At 42.6% G+C, this 11,010-nt stretch overlaps 1 protein-coding gene across 1 annotated transcript; it reads right to left on the bottom strand.

The window, feature by feature from the left end:
• Window positions 1-1,098: 1,098 nt before the first annotated feature.
• On the bottom strand, window positions 1,099-10,475 carry LOC118119702 (leucine-rich repeat-containing protein 58). Its single transcript, XM_035173876.2, has 4 exons — window positions 9,719-10,475; window positions 4,335-4,463; window positions 3,948-4,225; window positions 1,099-3,519 (listed from the first exon to the last, which is right to left on the bottom strand). The coding sequence occupies exons 1-4, from the start codon at window positions 10,177-10,179 to the stop codon at window positions 3,326-3,328; spliced, it is 1,062 nt and encodes a 353-aa protein (XP_035029767.1). The 5' UTR covers window positions 10,180-10,475; the 3' UTR covers window positions 1,099-3,325.
• Between the last annotated feature and the right edge of the window lie 535 nt (window positions 10,476-11,010).

Genomic DNA, 11,010 nt, shown 5'->3' with positions numbered 1-11,010 from the left:
TCCGGCATGCATGTTAATTCACACTTGTTATACTGTGAGCTTATTTGTGCCGGTACGTCTCTGACTGAGGTGATAAGAGGCTTAGAGTATCAAAAAAAAACCTTTATGTGAAAGCACTGCGCTGTTTGACCCACTGATCACCACGGATACTGTATGTGTGACTGGTGCCGTTTCAAAATCTGCAGCCAAAATACATTTTGCATGGCAGATACATACCACATAGATTTATGGGACACAAAACAACACAATGAAACATTTACCTGGCAGAGTTGCAGACGACTAAGACAGAGAAAATACCTTCCTTCATTGAAATCAATCCATTTTCAAATCCAGCTTTTGTGGTCCTAAATTCAAGATTTATTTTATTTTCTGTGATCCAGAGAAACCTCATCTAGAGCTGCATCTGCCTTTTACAACTCATTTCTTCAAGCTCATCATCAGTTCCATCTCTGGTTGCATCTGTGACAGCGTCCCAGGACCAAGAAAACATGCCATGTGCGTGCGTGCATACTCATGTGCACACAAACCTACGTTAGTGCAACATGATCTACACAATCCATACGTCCACACGATGTGGGCGTATGGATCATTGCCTGGGTGCCTGCTGTCGCTGGAAGGGTCCTGTGTGCACATGTTTGCAAGAGAGTGAAAATGAAGGTATAAAAAATAATAAAAAATAACAAGGGAACCCAGCTGTGACAAAAAATATGTGAAACTCAAAAAGCATTGATGTTGCCAGACGGGCCTTAAAAGAAACAGCGAGGTGAAACGAAAGTTAATGAGATGGGAGCAGAAAGTGTGAAAGGACGAGGGAGGAGAAAAAAGTGGCTGGTGGCTCTTGGCGGGTGATGTTAGAGGATTAGCAGATCGGTTCTGGGTTACAGAAAAACTTTCTTTCAGTATTATTCAGCCTCGAGAATGAGCTCACCTTCAAATGCAAATGAAACCTGGACACATTCAAACAACTTCAACTAGTTCACGTAAACACACACAAACTCTCCGACAGCACAAACACACTGTATCTATACAACCGTCATTAAAAACTGCACATGAAATACTTATTCTATACATTTGGCAATGATCAAATCACACAATATGGGCATTTTAAGATATTACAATCAGTCTTTATTAATGTTATATATAACTGTACAGTCTACATACATTGTCCGAATGGGGTAATAGTACATACAATTAATATATATATATATATATATATCAATATATCTTCTGTGTAAGTGCCATCTATTTCTGCAGACATTTAAATATGTGTTTAACATTAGAAAAGGGATTTGTATAAAAGAAGTTCATTTTGTTATAAAAGGTTACTCTCGCTCTTTATCGTGGTTAAGCTGATGAGTATAAAAATCACTTATAAAAAGGACTTGTTAAACTTGTCACATTTCAGGGTGCATAGATCACATTTCTTCAAACTCTTGTCTCGCTGTGTTAGAAGTCACCATTAGTAAGGCACTTAATATGCTCATGTGTAGATGCTACTGTAACAGAGGGGCGTTGCTGGTTTTCCTTCTCGCTAATGGACACTAAAATACCTCCCAGCCTCCCACACAAGCTGAAGGATGAAGCAGTGATGTAACTGGGAACAGAACCACCATCATCTCAGTTTCTGCCTCAAAAAAAAAAAAAAAGGTAAACTACTTCTGGCTGCAGGCTGCGTTCGCTCACGTCTACTGTAAATGTTTATGTCCGAGAGAAAACCTACAGCCCCGAACACAAACATTAAAGGCTGCCACTGTGTTTCGCTGAATAGCTATTGTTTCGGAGCGAACACGGTTTCCCTGGTCCTTCCCACATCCACTTCCTGTGAGTAAGCCTGGACAAGCATTCCTTCACATACACACATAACCCTTATTCTGGGTTAATTTATAACAACGCCATAATGTCAAAAAAAATTTCAAAAAAAATACAAGGTTGTGTGCAATGAGCACTGTGCTGATGGAAAAAAAGGTTTAAACCCTTATCTGCTCAAATTATGTGAGACGGCCTAATTACACCACACACAGCATAAATAAGGTCATCTCACACTTTCAGAGTACCGTGGTGACAAACTGGTTATTGTTTCTGTTGACGTACAAGACAAATCCCAGACTTTTTTTTTTTTCTTAGTTAGCAGAGCAGCTTTGAAGTTCACTTGATCAAAGCACTAAAAGCCAAAGCTTGCTAGGTTGTTTCCAGTAGTTGGACAAAACCCACTTTGTTCACATCCAAACTCTCAGAGAATACAGACTAATGTGCTTAATGGATAGAAGAAACAAAAGCACCAAGTGTTGTATTAAAGAGAACGTATGGTTCCCTGGAAAGGAAAAGAATCCTGCCGGTGCCTCAGTGTTCACAGTCCAAACAAGAGCTTTACTGCCCTCCCATGTTCCACCATGACAGCAGCACTTTGACACAGTCATGAGTATGGATTTACAGCTTCGAGGAAATGATTCCTTTACTCGTTATGTGTGGAGTGATGTGATGAGAGGGAACTCATTTCTATCCCACCATTTTCATAAAATGGTCGACATTTTTTCCAAGACCCCAGTAGTAAATGTTTTAGTGGCTATATGTAAAACCCCATGTACAGTACATCCAGGAAGTATTCAGACCCCTTCACTTACGCCACATTTGGTTATGTTGCTTCCTTAAGCTTTAACGGTCTGACATTTAAAATTGAGTGCAGGTGTCACATTTCTCATATTTGAGATGTTTTGACATATTGATTGGAATCAACCTTTGGTAAATTCAATTGATTAGACAGGACTTTGAAAGGCACACACACTGGACTATATAAGGTCTCACAGTTGCATATCAGAGTAAAAACCAAGATACAAGGTTGAAGAAACTGCCTGAGCTAAGAGGGAGGATTGTGTCGAGGCAGAGAATTGGGTAAGGCTGCAAAAACTATCTGCTGCATTGAAGGTTCCCAAGAGCACAGGGGCCTCCACGATTCTTCAATTGAAGAAGTTTGGAACAACCAGACCTCTTCCAATTAGTCGGTAAGGACGCATCAAATCTAAAACCGAGACTGAAATGGTAATGAAAAACGTCCACAATCTCATACAGGATATTGTAAACTTTAAACCCCAAACTATTTTCACTTTATCATTTCGGGCATTCAGTGACGATTGATGAGACAAAATAAATCTTAAACAAGCACAAAGTGAAAAGAGTCTGATTACTTTCTGAATGCACTGTACGAGTGTGTATTTGTGTGTGCATTTATGTAAAGCCAAGTCTGACGAGCCAAGGTCGTGTCTGTATAAATGTTGAACACAGTGACAAACTGATGAGGCTGGGCTTGGTCAAAGGTTCCTGTGGCATGCTATCCCAGAAGCACCCTCTGAAGGCGGTGCGCCGGCACGCTGCTCTCGTCTTCCGAGTCCGCGTCGCTCTGGGGGTTGGAGCTGCAGGGAGAAGTGCATTCTGGGGAGCACAGGTAGTGCATGAGGGGCAGCCGGTACTTCCCACAGAAGTCCACAAATTTGATCTGGCGCACACATGAATCAAAGTAGACGCCTGGAGAAAGTGGAAAAATCAAGTCAGGTTCAAGTGGCTGGTCAGTGACCTCAATTGTTCAGTGTGACAAATGTATACAATAACACAATTAATACAATAAATCGCCATCATCACCAGGCAGGAAACGGTAAAGGGAAAGACAAATACTGGAAATGTTATCACATTGGTTCCCGACATAGAGATCAAGACCCTACAAGAGTCTACAAGATAAAACTGATGAGTCACCGGATCATAAAAAGAAGAACACACAAAAAGCACATTTATGAAAAACCAGCTTTCCTCATTCATTTGTGTTTTTCTTTAAATGATTAGATGTTTACTTCTTAAGGTCTTTAAAAGTCTCACATATTGGTGGATATATGACAGAGCTGCATAAAAGTATTCTAAACATTACAAATCTGGATTTTTCTCAGACACAAATCTCTTACCAGCACACTTAGGGTTGGGACACTTGCTGGCCAGGTCTAGGTATCGCAGCAGATTTGAGGGCATGTCACAGGGGTGGTACTGAATATTTCCGCTCTTGACCGTACGTCCGGCCAATTCTAGCAGCGAGGGCGGGTCGTAGGTCATCTCCTTGACAAAGCGCACCACCAGTGGGTTGCCTCTGAGGCTGAGCTCCTGAAGGTGCACCAGGCAGAGGATTTCCCTTGGCAGGTAAGTGAGCAAGTTGTTGTGGAGACTTAAAGATCGCAGCGAGTGGAGCCTGGAGTGAAACGCAGAGGTAATGAATGTAAGAGGGCAATAACGTTCTGTACGGATGTGAAACACTGCAGGTTTGACTTGAAGGACGGTGGTGGAGGACAGCAGTTTACCTGGTGAGTTGTGGGGGGACACTTTGGATGCGATTGTCACACAGGACCAGGTAGCTGAGGTAGGGCAGGTTCGCCACTTCAGGAGGAATGGCTGTGATGAGGTTTCCGCCCAGATACAACAGCTCCAGACTGACAGAAAAAAAGAGGCAGAGAAAATCAATATCACAATTCATAGAGAATTTGAATGCGTTTTGGTTGCAAATGCTCTTTTATCAGTAGTCCCTGAATTCCTTTTAAACGTTTATCTCACAGTCAGTCATTATGTAAAAGTGGGTCCTGTTAGAGTGCTTTACTGCATTTAACCCATTTGACGGAAGATACAATTATTGATGTTTAGGTTTTGGTAAGTTTTTCATACCTTTCTGCTTGCTGACTAATTTTCACCTACTCAATTGCAGAGAATGGTATTAGATGGTACAGTCGGCTCAGAAAAGTGGTGGCGCTCTACTTCTACTACTGCTTTATTATACTATAGTTTCTTGGTGACCCTTTCATTTATTATATATTATGAAACAAGTTGTGGCTGTATTTTACCAGTTGCATGGTTTCTAGGTGAAGTTTCAATGTGCTGTGGAATTGTTCCAACCCTAACCCAAAGACAAATGACCCGAGTCCAGTACTGGTACACACCACAAGGGGGAGCTAAAGACACAGTTTCATGCAAAAATAATCCTTAAAGTTGTGCTTATGTTTATGTGTTAATTCTTAGAAAACATCAAAGACAATGTACAGAGGTAAACACACTACAATAAAAACTAAATGATTTAACAAATCACCAGAGTTTTTTTTTTTTATGTACATTTATGTATTTATGCATCATACCCTCAAAGAAATGTTTGCAAAAAACAATACGTAAATTTAATATCAAGACAAACAAGATTATTCATGCGATGACCTACATCAAATTTATATACAAGGCCAAACTGTGAAGTTCATGTTAGTTTTATTCAGACAACTAAAAGGACCCTGGAAGGTTAATGGAGCTATGGAGCACCCAGGAGGGTGATAGCGAGTGAACCGGAGAGACGGGGAGAGGGCGATGGATGGCTGGTCAGCGAAAGTAAGCCGTCAGGCCATCTGCCTGCAGGAACTGATGACACAGCGACTGCGGGACAGGAAGCCATTATGCTGTCCTTGGTGGCTGAGCACTGAGCGAGCTCCTCTGTGACGGGAATGGAGACATTCAGAGTCTGCTCACTGTCCTCACCGACAGTGACACAAATCAGCCACCAGAGATTACACTGGTTTATGGGGCGTATCAGGGACAATAGACAAACTGGTTTTTGCAAGTAAGCAAAATCTTAGCCATTCTTTCACTTGATGGTGAAAGAATGACTAAGATTTTGCTTACTTGCAAAAACAGTAAGCAAAGGAAAAAGACCCTAAGGAAAAAGACCCTGTGTCTTTGTAGAGTGTTTTTCTCTACATACATCAAGACAAGATCATTCATATTAGGCCTGAATTCGGCGTAAATTGTTATTATTTTAGGGAACTCTCTTTCATAAACTTCTACCTCCTGCTCTATAAATGTGACAATATACCAAAGAGGCTGAAATTCAACATGAGGACCCAGCAGCACTGAGATTATCTTTACTTGCTTAAAAGTTTTCTGAGGTGACCAAGTTGGGCTTTTCTCAATCACGCCCATTATTCTTTGCATGTAAACATCGAGCTGGAGAAGCAAAGTTAGAGCTCTGACCTCAATCTACAGAATTTGAGACTCTCCCTCACCCACAGCAGCTTGTTGGCTGCTGTCCACCTCCTCTCCCACATGTCTCACTTTATTAGCTACAGCTATCCCTACATGACCCTGTATTGCTGCTTCAGCTGACAACAGCAGCACTGGTTGGACCCTGGAAATATTTGAACCATTAAAAATGCACTGCTAAACATACCAATTGGAGTATTCAGTTTCCCCTCCTGTGTTTTGTCAAGTTTTGCTTGTATCCCTTGTACAGACTGTTTTGTAGCTCCTCAATATGAGCCTTTGAAAAGATCTTATATTATATCTTATTTATCTAATATTCATCTAGATTGAGAAGAGAAAACAAGTTAAAAAAAAATAAACATTAGTGTTATTGCACAACTAGCAGCTATGCCAGCAGTCTGCTCTCCTGTGCATGATCATGTTTTGATTCAGAGGGGGCACAAGGAGGAGGGGCTCATAGACGAGTCTGTTTTCTGCCATGTATTTGTGTGAGAGGGTAGGATAAGGAGGGACTGGGAGATTCAATGCTTTGGGTGTAGCTCCATAACATTTGGAATAGTACCTACATTGCTAATTAATGACTTGCAGGGTGCAGGAGAAATGAGAGAAAGTCATCAACAACCACATTGGCTCGCTGAGAATTCCCCAGGTAACGTCCACTAAATGTCCGGTTATTTTAGACATTCACAGATCCTCTAGTAGGGCTGGGCGATAACGGAAAAAATCTTGTCATGATATCGATATATATTGCCATATAAATCAAATGATCAGAAAATATTTACATTTGTGTTTATGTACAATGTATTTTCTTTTGCACAAGAATTTACTTGCACGTACAATCAACCTGTGCCACTGCACTTTACTTATAACATTTCATACAAACCACTACAGTGAAAAGGTGTGCATTACTCCGCTGGTCAAGAAGTGACTCCGCTCCTTTGATGTTTTCTAATCATCACACTTACAACTGATCAATATAAAAAGCTGCTGAATTCATATTTATGTTTCTGGATAAACGGGGCGTCGCTTCTTCGGCAACAAAGAAGTTAAAACACAGCGTTAGGTCGTAATCTGCGGAAGGAACCTCTGTCTGCAGGAGTGTGTGAGTGTGTGTGTGTCCGCTCGTCTCTGTCCCTCCTAAGCGATGGTGTGTATTGTTAAAGTGTAAAGTGAGCGCAGGTCAGAGGGAGTGAGGAGGAAGCTCCGACAGAGACTGACACAGGACGGCCGGACCTTTAACGAGCGTCTGCCCTGATCCTGGAGCAGGGGTGTCACAATTATTAGCGGAAACCCGCTAAAAAAAAAATGAACGTAGCAGAAAACATGATTATGTTCAGTCACTGTATCGATGCAGAGTCGTCCACCTCTCTGAAGAAGCCCACACATTAGCAAATGTGCTGCTGCTCCTACACTTTGTGCTGTGGGCGTCAACCTAACCTGACGTGGCTGTAACTCTATTCCAGCCACATGATTAGTCTGGCGCTGCTATTCTTATTATCATTGGCTGTTCTTGTTGTCTGTCAAAATATGTTTATCAAGAAAAGTTATATCACAATTATTCTCTTTTCATTATCGTTTTATCGCCCAGCCCTATCCTCCAGGTAAAATCTCAATAAGTTTAGGGTGCGTGTGTGTAAGCAGCTCAAGACGTTTGTTAAGTTTATGAGACCTGGCTCCATGTGACTACGTTCAGAGGCGGCTTTCATCCTCTGCCTCTTACTCACGTCGCCGCCGTGAAATGCCACACTGGTGTGTTTGTGTGTGATCAAATCAAGACGGTTGGATGTTTGACCTTTGGCCTGCCGCCGGTCACTGTGACTTGCTACTGTTTAACTGAGGAAATGATAAGATAGACACAGTTGGCTGGCCTTTCTCGGTCAGTTTAGACGCTGCTGCTAAATACACTGTTGTAAAATTGGTGCCATTGGTCTCTTGTACATTTACTCATGTTCCTTCTCCTCACAAGAGATTGGTTAGACCTACTTGCTTGCCTGTGTGGCCACATGTACTAACAGCAGTGTCTCTGTCTTTATTTGCTGCAATGCTGTTTTCAATATGTTTTTCTATATTAAGGAACTTTTGTTTCAAATGTTTTGCTCAACACTACTGGATTCTTGCCATTAGTTATGACAGCCACTTTGTTCATGTCTTCAAACCACATCCTGATGGTTACGGGAACAGTTCACAATTATCCTGCTTGCAGAATGAATCATGATGTTTACAGGATAAACTGACGGGAAATTAACATCCGGGACAGGGACAGAAATAAAACTGATAGTAGTAAACACAATTTCCTGAAAAGTAATTCTGAAACGACGTGTAGCATGAATTGATCACCTGAACATGGTCAGTTCTTCTCTCTATTCACTATTTTTGAATTAAAGTTTTAAAGACTCTTGCTTGATTACACAAGTGTGTCAACTCCTCTGACCTATATGAAACAGCAGTTTAAGAGCGAGTTAAGTAAACAAGAAGGGATTCAAAGCAGATGTAGCACATAGATAGCAACAGCATAATAATAAAAGCTGACTCTGGCACACAGCAACCAAGACAGCACCAAAGACTCTCTTAATGTCGGGGTGAACTTTGGTGTTGCCATTTCGCTAGAGGCCAAACATCATTGTGAAGATAACACTGAATGAGAGGAGGTTCAGAACAACTACTTACATGCCTTGTACATCTTCTGCATCTGTAATATATTAGTGTATATTGTATATCTATGTACCAATTAACATAGATGAAGCACAAGCTAATCAGACTGCACAGGAATTATTTTAAAATGACTGATAATAGTATTAAAAAAGGTCCAGTGTGGAAGATTTAGGTGAAAGGGATCTATTGGCAGAAATTGAATATAACATAATCCTACTGGTGTTTTCATGAGTGCGTTTCATTTAAATAGTTCAAATTGTTTTTTTCCTTTACCCTAGAATGGGCTCTTCATATTTAAATACTTTATATTTGAATCTGGAGTGGGTCCTCTCTGCGGAGGCTGCCAGAGAGGGACAAACTAAATCCCTTTTGAGTTTTTATGACAACTGAAGGCTACTAAAAGTTCCCTTTAATGTTTGGAAGGGGAGGGTGAGGAGTAATCAGCTGCAACATGCAACTTCACCAGTAGATGTCACAATATTCTACACACTGAACCTTTAACTTCATACTGTAAACGAGGTGAAAATTAATGGACCAAGTGGGAGAATGAACTGGCTGCTTCGTCTCCAATGTTCACGCGTTCAACTAAACTAGCAAACTAGCTAGCTATGAAGAGTGACGCTAGGCTACACGAATTGGTCGACACTGTCTCCACACTCATTCTCACTTTTAACGATTGGTGTTTGCAGCTGAATACCCCTCACCTCACCCTCCCCTTCCAAACATGAAAGAGAACCTGTGGTAGCCCTCAGCTGTCATAAAAACTCAAATGGGGTTTGGTTTGTCCCGGCTGGGCTACTGTAAAAAACATGGTGGCCTCCGTAGAGAGGACCCAATGTAGATTTAAAGTATTTAAATATAAAAGGGCCCATTCTAGGCTAAAGAAAGCAACAATTTCCAAATTAGATATAAACATCACTAGGATTATTTTATACTGAATTTCTGCCAATGGATCCCTTTCACCTAAATCGTACACCCTGGACCTTTAAGTCGTGGCGGGTCGGAGGGGGGGCTGTTGACCCACCTGATCAGGTTCTCTATCTCCGCAGGTATGCTCTTCAGTCTGTTTCCGCCGAGCGACAGCGACTGCAGCCGCGGCAGCTTCGTGCACTGCAGCGGGATCTCCTCGAATCGGTTCCCGCTGAAGTTCAGCACCTCGAGCCGCAGGCAGCCGAACTCCTTGGGCAGCGAGAACTCGTCCAGCCGGTTGTTCTTGGCGACGAGGGTCCGCAGGTTGCTCAGCCGCGTTATGCCCTCGCAGATGGCGGACAGTCCGTTGTTGCTGATGTCCAGGAACTCCAGGTTGCAGAACACGGAGACGGACGAGGGCAGCGAGAGGAGCCGGTTGTAGTTCAGGTACAGATGCCTGGTGTCCCGCTTCCTCTCTTCGCTGACACCGTCGGTGCTAAACGTGCTCAGGCTCAGGCGAGAGAAATCCAGGACTCCGTCGCCCACCGCCGCCGCTGCTCCTTCGTGAATCTCCATTTTGAGTGATTTACTGTGAATGTAAAAGTGAACAAAGTCCTCGCAGGAGCTGTGCTGTCGGCTCAACGCCGCCGTCAGACCTCGGGTTAGCCCCAGGAGTTGTTGTGTATGTTCGGCCAGGAGCACGGGAACTCTTCTCTGCGACCGCCCGCAACATTTACCCGCATCTCTGGTGAGAAACTGGGTCTAGTCGAGTCCCGAGGTGAAACTACTGCGGCTCCGCATGACTCCACCGAACAGACTGACCACGGATCAGCACGGAGCCTCTGCAGCTATGCTCTGCAGCCTGCTCTCAGAGGAGGGACACAGGCCTCCTGGCTTAGTGATTGGACAATGCCCTTAGTAAACCACGCCCAGTCCGACGCTGATTGGCTAATCGTCCAATCTGTCATAATACAAAACTTCACAGTAATGAATCTATAACATGTTTATTAGAACGTTTTTTATAACTTTACGCAACAATAGCTCTGGTTGTTGTTGTTGTGAGTAAGTTGACAAGTTTTCCAACAGTACGGTGGCCGTCACGCCGACTGCCCGGCTTCCATATGAGATTATGCAACCTCCCTCCTCTGTTGCATTATGCAATGGTCTGCTTATTGAGATGTGCATAGAATGAGAAGGAGGCGCAGGGTTGTGTTCTGACCAAATGCATAGGACCAGGCAGCCATGCAACTTTAAGGCAAATTGCACTGCATTATATCATGTGTTCTGTGCAGTTTCAAGCAAGTTTAGAATCAAAAAATTACAGGATATCACAACATATGATGCACTGTGACTGTTAATACATCAAAAAGTATATGAATATATATATAACTCACCCAACCAGAGCAA

The sequence above is a fragment of the Hippoglossus stenolepis genome, chromosome 13 (assembly GCF_022539355.2).
Source record: "Hippoglossus stenolepis isolate QCI-W04-F060 chromosome 13, HSTE1.2, whole genome shotgun sequence".
Taxonomy (NCBI): domain Eukaryota; kingdom Metazoa; phylum Chordata; class Actinopteri; order Pleuronectiformes; family Pleuronectidae; genus Hippoglossus; species Hippoglossus stenolepis.
This window is presented reverse-complemented; position numbering and strand designations above follow the sequence as displayed.